The sequence below is a fragment of the Phyllostomus discolor genome, chromosome 12, assembly GCF_004126475.2.
Source record: "Phyllostomus discolor isolate MPI-MPIP mPhyDis1 chromosome 12, mPhyDis1.pri.v3, whole genome shotgun sequence".
NCBI classification, from domain to species: domain Eukaryota; kingdom Metazoa; phylum Chordata; class Mammalia; order Chiroptera; family Phyllostomidae; genus Phyllostomus; species Phyllostomus discolor.
Genome location: NC_040914.2, coordinates 4,649,504 through 4,662,645, shown reverse-complemented (window position 1 = coordinate 4,662,645; position 13,142 = coordinate 4,649,504). Strand labels below are relative to the sequence as shown.

The window sequence follows — 13,142 nt, the reverse complement described above, 5'->3', positions numbered from 1 at the left end:
AGGCAGCCTCAGCACCAGGGCGGTGAGTCCTGATTCTCAAGGGAAGGTTACGCTTTGTATAATCTGATGAGTAGGATATGAAATAAGCTATTGTGGTTGGCAAAGTAAAAACAGTTTGGGTCATGCACAAGGTTGCACATTATGCAGGAAATACATAGGTGACTGTTCCCACAGCAAAGGGTGAACATGCAGCCATCCTGCAGAGAGTGTAGTAAAGACAGCCTTTATTAAATAGCAATCTTGTTTCTTCATGGAGAGTACTTCCTGAGGGTCCTGTGTGCTGGCGTCACGTGTGTTCTGGGGGTGCGGCCATTAGCAAGAAAGTCGTGGTCCCCACCCTCAGGAAACATTTGGTCTGTCAGGACGGTCAACCACAAGTGGAACAGGAGCCTTCCATAGAAATGGCGGGAGTTCTGCATGTGTTCTTTCAGATTAACTCACAGAGTTCAAGGGAGATGGAAGTAATCCCATCACGATGAGCCAGCTCCCTCCCGTCCCGCTTGACTGGAGTTGAGATGTGCCCAAAAGAGCACTCAGGCAGGGCTCCCCTGTGGCGGCCCTGCTGGGAGGACAGCCCCGTGCTCAGGAAGGGCACTGAAACGGCACCAAGGCCCCTCCGTTCCCAGGTCCCTGGTGTAGAGCAGCTCCGTCGCTGTGCCTTCTTCCCCTGGTGCAGCACTTGGACTTCACTCCCACTGAGCTTCCCAAGAAAGGACATCCACACCTTACAGGAAGGTGGACAGTTACCACAGGAGGTGGGGACACCTGTCCAGGGTGGGAAGCACGCAGAGTTAGGAGTCCACAGGTGTGGACCTGTTCTGGGAACTCAGCTTTTGCATCTGTCCCAGTCAGACTCCACTGTTAGTTACCCTTGTCGACAAAAGGGGCCATGGCCTGAAAACCTGCCTCCTGGGGTGGGAGAGGCTCTGCTGAAATACATGGGTAAGTTTTTTGCAAAACTGTGTAGCATGTGCAGAATAAGGTGTTACACTAAAGCTTCTGATCAGTTACTTCGGTGTGTTTTTCAGGTTACTAGGTACATTCATCACAAAATTATTGGAAAATTGCATGATGCAAAAGTGATACTGGCTTTAGGAAATACAGTTTGGATTGATCCAATGGTAAGTATATAGTTTTCTTAAAAACAAATTTGTGTTTGGGCCTCTGGAGTAATCCAAACTGTTTTAACCTGTTGCTTGAATAACTTCTGCTTCACATAAATGGAGGCTTATTTGGGGGGAATCTTTTACACTGTAACCCAGCGCTAACAGGCGTGTGTGTGCACTTGCACACTCACTCAGACAGCCAAAGACAGGTGCTCCATGGCACTGTCCTCACTGCGTGCGGCAGTCTCTGATGTTTACAACTCTGCTCTCTTCCAGTTTCCAAGTGTTGGCTGTGCACCATTCGGTGGGTTTTGCAGCTTTCTGTCCACACAGGTGGGGAGGCCTGGGCTTGGGGATGGTCCTGCAGCAGCACAGCCGTCCATCTGCCTGGTGTTATAAATGAGCTTCACATCCCAGCACACGGTTGGTGATGCTGGGAGTTCCAGTCCCTGGCCTTTCAAAAGTAGGTTTTATTGGCCCTGACCAGTGTGGTTCAGTTGGGGCACCATTCAGTAACCAAAAGGTGGGTTTGATTCCCTTTCAGGGCATGTACCTAGGTGCAGGTTTGATCACCAGTCTGGATGTGTACAGTCCCCAGCCCAGATGTGTATGGTCCCTGGTCTAGGTGCCTGGGGGAGGCAACCAGTCCCTGCTTCTTTCTTTTTTTTTACTTTTATTTTACTGATTATGCTATTACAGTTGTCCCATTTTCCCCCTTTCATTACCCTCCACCCTGCACACCCCCTCCCACCCACATTCCCCCCCTTTAGTTCATGTCCATGTGTCATACTTATTTTAGCTTCTACATTTCCCGTACTATTCTTGCCCTCCCCCTGTCTATTTTCTACCTACCATCTATGCTACTTATTCTCTGTACCTTTTCCCCCTCTCTCCTCCTCCCACTTCCCTGTTGCTAAGCCTCCATGTGATCTCCATTTCTGTGGTTCTGTTCCTGTTCCAGTTGTTTGCTTAGTTTATTTTTGTTTTTGTTTTATTTGTGGTTCATAATTGTGAGTTTGCTGTCATTTTACTATACGTGTTTTTTTATCTTCTTAGATAAGTCTCTTTAACGTTTTATATAATAAGGGCTTGGTGATGTAATACTTTAACTTGACCTTATCTGGGAAGCACTTTATCTGCCCTTCCATTCTAAATGAAAGCTTTGCTGGATAGAGCAATCTGGGATGTAGGTCCGTGTCTTTCATGACTTGGAATACTTCTTTCCAGCTCCTTGTTGCCTTCAAGGTTTCTTTTGAGAAATCAGCTGACAGTCCTATGGGAACTCCTTTGTAGGTAACTGTCTCCTTTTCTCTTGCCGCTTTTAAGGTTCTCTCCTTATCTTTCATCTTGGCTAATGTAATTATGATGTGCCTTGGTGTGTTCCCCCTTGGGTCCAACTTTGGGACTCTCTGAGCTTGCTGGACTTCCTGGAAGTCTATTTCCTTTGCCAGATTGGGGAAGTTCTCCTTTATTATTTGCTCAAATAAGTTTTCCACTAGTTGTTATTCCTCTTCTCCTTCTGGCATCCCTATAATTCTTATGTTGGAACATTTAAAGATGCCCTGGAGGTTCCTAAGCCTCTTCTCATTTTTTTTTTTGGATTCTTGTTTCTTCATTCTGTTCTTTTTGGTTATTTCTTTCTTCCTTCTGGTCCACTCCATTGATTTGAGCCCTAGTTTCCTTCCCATCACTATTGGTTCCCTGTGTGTTTTCCTTCATTTCACTTAGCATTACCTTCACTTTTTCATCTAATTTGCGACCAAAATCAACCAGTTCTGTGAGCATCCTAATCACCAGTGCTTTGAACTGTGCATCTGATAGGTTGGCTATCTCTTCGTTGCTTAAAAGTATTTGCTGTGGAGCTTTGATCTGTTCTTCTGTTTGGGCCATTTTCTTTTTTTGTCTTGTGCCTGTTATGTCTGAGGGGCAGAGCCTTAGGTGTTCTCCAGCGATCAGCCCTGTTGCTGTGTTGTGATGCTGTATGTGGGGGAGGGGTCCAAGAGGGAACAATGGCACGCACTCCGCTCTCTCTCGGATTTCAGTCCCTCCCGCTGCTTCCCCCGAGCTAACTGGGCCTTTCTGGTGCTGATTCCCATGTGGGTGGGCTTGTGTACATTCCTAGGACCCTGTGGGTCTCTCCCACGACCTCTCCTGTGAGGCTGGACCTCCCTGCGCCTCAACCCCCACAGGTGTTTTCAGTTGGTGTTTTTAGGCTTTATTTCCCGGAGCTGGAGCCCTGGGCTGTGTAGTCTGTCTTGTTCCCCAATTTCACCTTGTTTGTCTGCACGAGAATGTGGGACCACTTGGTCAGCCAGAGGCCCTGCACACCTCCCTGGGTCTGCCCGCTGCCACCCCACAGCCGGGGTCCTTCAGCTGCTGCCTTGTGCACTGAGGTCTGCAAGCCTTTGCTGCAACTGGACTCTGCCTGGCTGCCCAACTCCACCCCTCCTGCCGGACTGGATGTGTCTAACTCCTTGGTTGTCAGACTTCTGTACAGTTCAGTTTCCTGTCAGTTCTGGTTGGTTTTTTTGTTCCTAAATTTTTGTTGTCCTTAATTTGGTTGTACAAGGAGGCACAGTGTGTGTACCTGTGCCTCCATCTTGGCTGGAAGTCCTTGCTTCTTTCTTACATCGATGTTCCTCTCTCTCTCTTCCTCTCTAACGAAATTAAAAAAAAATATGTTCTCAGGTGAGGTTAAAAAAAGTTTTGTTATGTTCACAGTTTCTATTTCATTCAGTCATCAAAAATTGAGTCCCTACTGTGTGCTAGGTAGGACCTATATGGGCACTTGGGTTCCATTTGTGAACATGGACTCCTATCCTGTGGAGCTGACATGGGGCTGTGAAACCAGGATGTGAAAATAAGGGGTCTCCATGCACCCCTCTATGCCGGCACCATCTCCCCTTTTCCTGGGCCGCAGGAACTCTACTTTTCAATTATGATTATTGGCAAGATTGAGAGGACTTCAGTTCTTAAAACTTTCTGCTAGAGATTATTTTTGTAAGATTGGAAACGTCCTAAAACTTGAAAAGGAGTTTGAGATGGATGTGAGATTTAAGAGTAAGAGGAAAAATGATTTTCAGAAGAGAAGGTAGAGATTACTAGTTGGTGCTTTAATAGTCAATATTGTGGTTCCACTTTACTGGAGAAAATGGAAACTTATAAATTAAGAGGATGAAGCAAAAAGAAAAGAAGAAAACCCACCCTGTGGCAAATATGCTTCCACAGCTGCAGAGTGGCAGCGTCCCCCACCCAGACCAGCTGGGTGCCCAGTGTGAGTGGAGGAAGGCCCTCCCAGGAGGGAGCACCTTCCCAGGGTTCTCCTCAGATAGTGCCCAGCCCACCCTCCCCATGCCACGGAAGGGGTGCCCAGTCTGGGTGCATATCTTCCACCAACAGGAATCAGACTGTTGCAGATTTCGTGTTTTACTTAATTTTGTGTAAATAGAAGTGGTGAGACTGTTTCGGTTGCAGAAAAGACAAGTGGAGGAAACTGTCCAGAACACAGGATTTAGGGCTTTGGCAGAGAGCCTTTCCGGGCACCCAGAGACTCTGAGCACTCAGGTCTTCCTTGCTGAGAGACATGAAAGTATTGGAGCAAACACCAGAAAAATCTAAGACTCATGTGTGGTTACTGCATTACAGACTGGTCTTGTCTGGGGACTCTGTTCCAGGGTTTGCCCTTGGCCCCAAGCCCGACCTCACCATATTGCTGCAGGTGGGCCCAGGCTCTGGAAGATTCTAACAGAACCTTGGTCAGCAAGTGGACCAGATGTGAGTGGGAGGCCCGGGTACACTGTGGCACGCGCCCACCAGCATTGAGCACAATAGAGCTGGGCTGAGGGGCCATGTGGGCGTCCTTGGGGTTCATTTAAAGTTCGAAGTGTCATTCCTGCAAATGTATTTTGTCTTTGATTCAAGGTGCATATCACGAAACTTTTAAATTTGAAAACTTCTGTCATTGATTACAATGTTCGAGCTGAAATTTTGTCAATGGGAATGGGCATTGATAATTCAGAACACATAGAACAACTGAAAAAATTATACGAAGGAGCTAAAATGCCAACTGTTGAAAAAAGCCTAAGCCAGACCCTGTAAGTAGATTTTTGTTTCCCTTTTGGAACAGCTGTTCTGTGGAAGTACATCTCAAAGTATTAAAGAGATTTTTTTTAAAGTAAATCATTTAACGAGTGTCCACATTCCCATCACCCAGCTCCAGTCATTACCAGGATTTTGGGAATCTTGTTTCATCCAGACTTCAGCCTCCACCTGTGTCTGTCTGACAGAATGAATTCTGTTAGCTTTCTGTTGGCAGCTAGCACATGTACAGAAAAGCACACCCATTGTAAGTGTAGTTTAGTGGGTTTTCTGAGCCCAGAAACAGGACACGATGCAGGGCCAGCTTGTCCCTTCCCGGGGGCAGTGCTCTCCCGACACAGATGGCTCTTCCCTGACTTGTCCTCTGAATGAAATCATGCAATATGCCTCTTCTGTAGCTGGCTTCTGTAGCTCAGCGTCATCTGTGAAACCCGTCTGTATTGTGCATATAGCTGTAGATCATAAATTCTTATCACTACACTATGTTCCATTGTATGAACACACCCTAATTTATCCACTCGTTCTGCTGCTGAAGGGAGGAGTTCCCAGTGGTCCGGGGGTATACCTGGTGGTCCTTTAACCAGTCCCCTGCATGTGTTAGTGCATGTACGAATGAATTTGTGATGGAATAGAACTGCTGAGTCATCATTAGAGCCACTGCCCACCAGTTTTCCAGATTGGTTGCACCAGTTTCCTCTCCCACCAGCAGTATAGAGACCATGAAGGTTACTCTGAGAAAGGTCCTGTCAGGTGCAGAGTGGAGAGAACAGTCCTGGTGTCAGATACAGAGCGGGGAACAGTCCTAGGGTTGGATCTTGTTGGTCCCTGTGATCTTGCAGGGATTGGGCTCCCACTCTGAGGAGGTGGAACCGTGAAAGGATTTTGAACAGAGAAATAATCAAAAGGTTCTTGGCTTCTGTGTTGAGAATAGACTGGAGTCAGGGACAAAGGCTGTGCCAAGTTGCAGGCAGGATGACAGTGGCCCAGACTTGGGTGGCTTTGTGGAGGTGGTGAGAAGTAGCTGGTGGTGAGTAGTGAGTGCATGGTCCCATGGAGTCTTGTCAGTGGTTCCTAGGTATGGAGAGCTAGATGCTGGACGAGGGCCCTGAAGGAGTGAGTATAAAGGTCCCAGAACTAAGCATTGGGCCTCTGGTGTTGGGAGGTGAGGCAGCTGTCAGGACACAGACAGGAGCCTAGCAAGAGAGCAGCCCTTAGCAGAGAAGGAAGCCTGGGAGAGAGGTGCCCAGGGTGACCAGAGGGTATGCCAGAGGGCAAGCCGCGGGCTTGCCAGCTCTACAGAGCTGCCAAGAAGCCAGGTGAGGTACAGACTGGGAGCTGACCCGTGCATTCAGTGATGTGACCATCGGTGACCTGGAAAGAGGAGGGGGATTTCAAAAACACATCGCAAATATGAAAATACTTCATAGTCTTAAGATTTCAGGGTTTCCTATCTTAATAAAACTGGGTACCTAAGAGATTAGGATACATGTTGGTTTCTAAACACATTCAGGGAAAAAATTGCTTCATACTTAGAGTCTTCTAAAAATGAAGATGTCAAATGAAAAAGCATTCGGGCCAAGGTGGAGGTGTAGGTAGATACGCTTCACCTCCTTGCACAACCAAAAGAAGGAAACAACTCATTTAAAAACAAAAAGCAACCAGAACTGCCAGAAAAATCAAACTGTATGGAAGTCTGACAACCAAGGAGTTAAAGAAGACACATTCATCCAGACTGGTAGGGGGGGCAGAGACAGGCAGCCAGGTGAACAGAACATGTGGACAAAATGGTGGCTGGTGGACTGGCTGATCCCACATTTGTGTGCAGATAAACTGGAAGGAACAACTGGGGAGTGAGACAGACCAGGTAACCCAGGGTTCCAGAGCAGGCTAAATAAAGCCTCAGAACCTCTGGCTATAAAAACCGGTCGGGATTGTGGCAGTAGAAGAAGCTGGTAGTCACTTGAAAGCAGGGTGAGAGCCAAGGAAGCAGCATTGTTCCCTCTCTGATCCCCCCCCCCACACACAGCGCCACAAAGTAGGTTGCCCCACCATGACAAATACCTAAGGCTCTGTCCCTTACAGCATAACAGGCAGGCTGAGACAAAGAAATATGGCCCAAATGAAAGAAAAGATCAAAGCTCCAGAAAAACAACTAAGCATCGAAGAGATAGCAAACCTATCAGATGCACAGTTCAAAACACTGGTAACCAGGATGCTCACAGAAATGGTTGAGTGTGGTTGCAAAATGAAGAAAGAAATGAAGGCTATACAAAGTAAAATAAAGGGAAATGTACAGGGAATCAACAGTGACGGGAAGGAAACCAGGGCTCAAATCAATGATTTGGAACAAAAGGAAGACGTAAACATTTCAACCAGAACAGAATGAAGAAACAAGAATTTTTAAAAAATGAGAAGAGGCTTAGGAACTTCTGGGACAACTTTAAACATTACAACATCTGAATCATAGGGGTGCCAGAAGGAAAAAAGGAAGAGCAAGAAATTGAAAATTTACTTGAAAAAATAATGGAGAACTTCCCCAATCTAGTGAAGGAAATAGACATACAAGCCCAGGAGGCTCATAGGGTTCCAAACAATTTAGACCCAAAGAGGATCACACCAAGACACATCAGAATTAAATTACCCAAGATTAAAGATGAGGAAAGAATCTCAAAAGCAGCAAGAGGAAAGGACAGAGTTACCTACAAAGGAGTTCCCATAAGACTATCAGCTGATTTCTCAAAAGAAACTTTGTAGGCAAAAAGGGGTTGGAAAGAAGTATTCCAAGTCATGAAAGACAAGGACCTATATCGCAGATTGCTCTATCCAGCAAAGCTTTCATTTAGAATGGAAGGGCAGATAAAGTGCTTCCCAGATAAGATCAAGTTAAAGGAGTTCATCATCACCAAGCCTTTATTATATGAAATGCTAAAGGGACTTATCTAAGAAATAGAAGATAAAAAACTATGAACAGTAAAATGACAAACTCACAACCATCAACAACTGAACCTCAACAAAAACAAACTGAGCAACTGGAACAGGAATCACAGAAATGGAGATCACATGGGGGGTTATCAGCGGGGAGGGGTGGTGGAAAGGGGGAAAAGGTACAGGGAATAAGAAGCATAATTGGTAGGTACAAAATAGACAGGGGAGGTAAAGAATAGTATAGGAAATGGAGAAGACAAAGAACTTACAGGCATGACCCATGGACATGAACTAAGGTGGGGGGATGCTGGAGGTAATGGGAGTACCAGGAGGAGGGGAATAAAGGGGAGAAAAAAGAATAGGGCAACTGTAATAGCATAATAAATAAAATATACTTTAAAATAAAAACAATTTTAAAATAATAAAAATGAAGATATCATTGCAGTTTAGTAGATTAATCAAAACTGGGATTGATCAGTTATCCGAAACACAGCAATTGAGCCCCAGCTCTGTCCAAAGCACTCTGGGTGGCTGTGCACACTTCAGTTTGTGGTTGTGCAGGAGTATCACGCACCTGTGGTCATAAATACAGGTAGAGAGAGGTGCAGAGGACCACAGGAGTCTGTAGAGGCAGCGCTTTTGGAAGAGAGACTCCGTTTCAGGAGCTGGGTTGGGGCACTGTGGCAGTGATTGGGATCAGAAGCTAGGAGAAGGGTACCTTTCCTATAGCAGATTAGGGGAGAGGACGGATCCTGGGGACCCGGAAGATCTGGAAGCCATGGGGCTCAGTGACTGACAGACATGGGGGAGTGTGATTCCATAACCCTGCGCCCTGATGACTGAGAGGATTCTGGCATGGTTGGCAGTGAGAGGGTGTTGTCTGGAAGCAGCTAGCCCCTTGGAGGGGGGGAGACGCGGCACTGGGTTTGGACGTGTTACGTTTTAGGTGGTTGAAACTGTGAACCCAGAACTCATGACCACACTGGGGGAAGGCTTTGGTTTCCAGGTGTTGGAAGAGAGTCTTACCTTGGTTAAGTGCATGAGAGGGAAGGACAGAACCCAGCAGATGAGGGTCTAACGAGGAGGTCAAAGCCATGGTGGAGGAAGAGGATGAGCAATGGGGGCCTTGCACCCCCAGGAGGGAAAGAGGTCTGAGGACGGTCCCTGCCGTGTCCAGGTGGTTGGACATGAGGCACTGCTCTCCCCTGTTTGGGCAGTGCCCCACCACAGGCTTCATGCATGTCGGTCAGGTCCCCTGGAGCCACACACAGACCCTGCCCTGTGGCAGGGGTCTACACAGGTGTACCATGTCTGCATAGGTTTGCTCCTTTAGGCTGGACCTCTCAGGGTGCATGGAAGATGAACTGCATCGTCACTCATGAGGGCGGAGTTTGAGTGGCTGGCCACCACAGTGAGAGGGAGATCATCACTGTGTAAACTTTCATGTTTATTAAACCCCATGAATGTCATTACCTGCTCAGAAAGCAAAAGAGAAGCACAATTTAAAAATGTAGAGAAAGGAGGCCTTCAGTCCTCCAGGGAGCAACTCTCTGGGTATTCAGAACAATACAACAGAGGGCAGAAAAGTGAATTTAGTAGGCTTCTGTGTGTTTAAACCTGCACTCGGGTGTGAGATAGAAAGTGGCAGGGGCAGTATATGCTTTCTTAGGCAAAGGCTTTCTAGAAGCAGACCCAAACTGGTTACAGGACCCCTTGGAGGAGGAGCTGAGGGACCACGGCAAGGAGGGAGGGAGGTGGCTTTTACTTTCTGCCCTTTTATCTTCTTTGAAGTGTGTGGCAGTGTATGTTATTCTCAAAGTCAAGCGGTTTGAAACAGAACTTGCGTTAATAAATTTGTTAATGCGTTTATCTGATAGTACGTATCAACCCTCCACTCTGGGCTCGAGGCCAGGGGCAACAGCTGGCTGCCCTGCGGGGTGCCTGTGACTGCTTCCCTGTCTGGTGGGCCTGGCTCCTGGCAGGGAGCACATCACGGCCACTGGTTGGCGGCTTCTCAGCCTCTCTCTCCCGGCCAGCAAGTCCCTGCAGAGAGCCAGCGTGTGCCTCCCTCTTCTAAGGTAACCTCCGCCTCTTCTCTGCAGAACGCCCCCGTCAGAAGGCCTGCGAAGCACACAGCAAGAGGATGTGGACAGGGGTTCAGAAGGACGTGCTGACTCTGAGACAGACGCAGAAAACCAAAAGCATGGTTGGTTACTTAAAAGATGGTTAACAGCATCATTAATTCTTAGAAATTTTCTAATGAGTAGGCTTTTCACTTGTAGATGAGTTATATAGGTGACCTAACCTGATATCACCCAACTTCCTATTTTGACAGGCTTGCTGTGTTTTTTTCTCTTTGGCACCTTTTTTCATTTTTATTATTTGAGGTATAATGTTCATCTGGGAAAGTACACAGATCTTAAATGCACAGCTTGTGAGATTTTTTTACATGTGTGTATGTCCATTAACCAGGTCAAGCTACCGAATATTTCCAGAACTGCGCAGCCTCCCTCAGGCACCTTCCCCGCACCCTGTTCAGACTTCTGTCACTGTCAGCTGTGTTGACCTGGAAGCACGCAGTGCACACTCTTGTGGCTCCTCCACTCTGTGGCATGACTGTGGAGGTCGTCTAGACCCCTGTGCAGCAGTGGTGCTTGTTATCGCGGAGTGTACTCTGTGGTACAACTATAGCACACTTGACCACCTCACTGTTGGTGGATGTCCATGTTGTTTCCAGTTTTTGATTACTGTTATTCAAGCTGCTATGAACATTCTTGCTCATGTCTTTGGGTGGAAGCTTCAAGTATTTCAGATTGAGAAATATGGTTACATTGTTTTAGAAATGTTCTGATTAGTATCACTCCTCGAGTGTATCTTCCATGGGCCCTTGCGGCTGAGGGCAGCGGAGGGGCTCGAGCGTTGCCATCCTGCCGCCACCGGGGGTGCTGCGAACACACTTCAGAGAGTAACCTTCATTTCCCAGTTGTGTGATTGTAATGTTTGTCGAAACTTGTTTTTATTAACTTTACTAAGTGATGTGCATTTTAATTTTTACTAACTATTCTCTGCAACTGTACTGTTATTCTTTGCAACTATATACTTGGGTTACTATGAAATTTATACTCTTAGTACTTCCTCAGCTAAAAGTTGCATAAAGGGCAAAAAAGCACATATATCTGTGTACATTATGGAGTTCCATATAAATAATTTATAGGAAAACTTGACTTTTTCTGCAGAAACTGCACCTGAAAACACCGGAGATGCTTCCATTAACAAAACCACAGAGCCTCTGAAAAGGTATGCCCGCCCATTGCTGGAGAGTTGGTCTGCTCCCTCCCTCCCCCGCGAGTGAGGAGTGGCAAGCACATAAGCCTCTTTCTTGCCCTCCAGCTTCCACCCACAGATAAAGTGGTTCCAGAAAGACGATGTGGTCATACTGAGGATGCGGATAAGGAATGTGAAAGATTACAAATGCAAATATTTTAGAGATCGAGTCACTTTTAGGTAGGTTTATATAAATTTATAAAGTAAAATAGAAATAATTCCTAACTTTTTTTTTTAAACTGGCTTTATGTCTTTTTGTGAACCTAGTGCCTGGGTAGGGGAGAAGTTTTACTTGGCTGATTTGGAGCTGCAGGCCAACATAATAAAAGATGATTGCAAGTGTGCAATTAAAAATGACGAACCTGTGATCACCCTTGCGAAAGAGAGAAGGGAACCCTGGCGCAGCTTACTCAGACAGAGGGTGAGTTGAAGCGAACTGTGGCCAGTCCTCACAGCCTGAGTATGTTTTATTCTCTCACTTAATGTAAACTGTTCCATTGAACAGAATCCTAATGTGGCTTTTGATTTTGACCACTGGGAAGAATGTGAAGAGGAGAGCCACTTCTCCAAGGGTAAGGGGGCACACCAGCCTGGCCGTGGGTCCCAAGCGCCATGGGGGCCGTCACCGCTCCGCCGGGGTAGGAGTGTGGCGTTGGTGGAAATGGCTCTTTAGTACAAAGCCCTAAGGAGTGAGTTTTCTTCTTGTGGTTGGTGTCGGTGCCAGACGTGCTGGCTTGTGGAGGTGTCAGCACTTTGTTGTAAACATGTTTTCTCACGACACTTTTACAGCTACCTTTCCTAGCAGAAAAATTCATGTTTTAGCAGAAAAAGTGCATCTGCTCATTTCTTGCCCAAATAATGAATATATAAAATGATTTACAAAATAGAGGTAGAACTCAAGAGACTTTCTCTGCATTGACCAAAATAATGGGAGGGAAAAAGATGTGCTAATTAGTTTGTAGTTAACATATGTTTGTAATATCTAACTCTTTCAGTCGTACACACTAAAAACCTGTCCTGCAAAGTGGCAGAGGTGACCAGTGAGGACAGTGACCAAACTTCGGAGGATGACGGAAGCGAGAGCGAATGAGAATGTGCATCAAACCCTGAGGCATGACCAGGAGACGGTGAACAGAAATGGATATACTGTGTGACTGAAGGTTGAGAAAACAAGCAGTCATACTCAAAACTTTTTATTACTAAGTGTCATCTTGTGGCACTGGGATTGGTAATGGTCAGAAATTCTGAATCGTTTTAAAAATGGGCTGAAGGCTCCGGCTGTGTAGCTCAGTTGGTTAGAGCGTTATCCTGGTGTGCCAGGTTTGCAAGTTCAGTCCCCAGTCAGGGCACACACAAGAATCAACCAGTGAATGCATAAATGAGTAGAACAACAAATAGATATTTCTCTCTCTCTCAAATCAATAAAAATATTAAAATGAAAAGAAATGGGCTGAAGATGAGGCCATGAAAGGAGGGTGGGAGCAGAGACAGACAGTGGGGTCTAACAGGAGCCCAACTTCCCTGGGCGGTGGGGCTCACCGCCTCGAACTCGGCCATCCCAGCACACTGCAGTGTAGTGAGTGGCAGCGCGTCCAGCGGCATGCGGACCACACGCACTGTACTGTCTGGGGCCAGTCTGTTTGTTTCATTTAAACCTCTGTTCAGTGTTGGGTTGGCCAAAAAGCCTGT

General features: G+C 46.5%; 2 protein-coding genes across 2 annotated transcripts in view; both read left to right on the top strand.

Moving 5' to 3' along the window:
* The window catches only part of LOC114511272 (putative ATP-dependent RNA helicase TDRD12), a 179,355-nt gene extending 173,400 nt beyond the window's left edge, over positions 1-5,955 (top strand). Inside the window, exons 25-26 of the mRNA XM_036012909.1 lie at positions 1,029-1,121; positions 5,028-5,955. Coding sequence (XP_035868802.1) covers positions 1,029-1,121; positions 5,028-5,204 — 270 coding nt within the window. The 3' untranslated portion in view covers positions 5,205-5,955. The remainder of the gene's footprint in view (positions 1-1,028; positions 1,122-5,027) is intronic.
* A 510-nt stretch (positions 5,956-6,465) lies between these two features.
* LOC118497650 (putative ATP-dependent RNA helicase TDRD12) lies at positions 6,466-12,589 on the top strand. Its single transcript, XM_036012763.1, has 7 exons — positions 6,466-6,520; positions 10,213-10,335; positions 11,366-11,426; positions 11,520-11,633; positions 11,721-11,874; positions 11,959-12,025; positions 12,449-12,589. The coding sequence occupies exons 1-7, from the start codon at positions 6,466-6,468 to the stop codon at positions 12,541-12,543; spliced, it is 669 nt and encodes a 222-aa protein (XP_035868656.1). The 3' UTR covers positions 12,544-12,589.
* The last annotated feature ends 553 nt before the right edge of the window (positions 12,590-13,142 follow it).

What these genes read in the sequence shown, in the direction of transcription:
- LOC118497650 (XM_036012763.1), top strand. Translation starts at nt 6,466, where the DNA reads ATGCCAGAGGGCAAGCCGCGGGCTTGCCAGCTCTACAGAGCTGCCAAG. An exon ending in CAGAGCTGCCAAGAAGCCAG is followed by an intron (nt 6,521 to 10,212) that starts GTGAGGTACAGA and finishes TTCTAAGGTAAC; the next exon opens with CTCCGCCTCTTCTCTGCAGA. An exon ending in AGAGATCGAGTCACTTTTAG is followed by an intron (nt 11,634 to 11,720) that starts GTAGGTTTATAT and finishes TTGTGAACCTAG; the next exon opens with TGCCTGGGTAGGGGAGAAGT.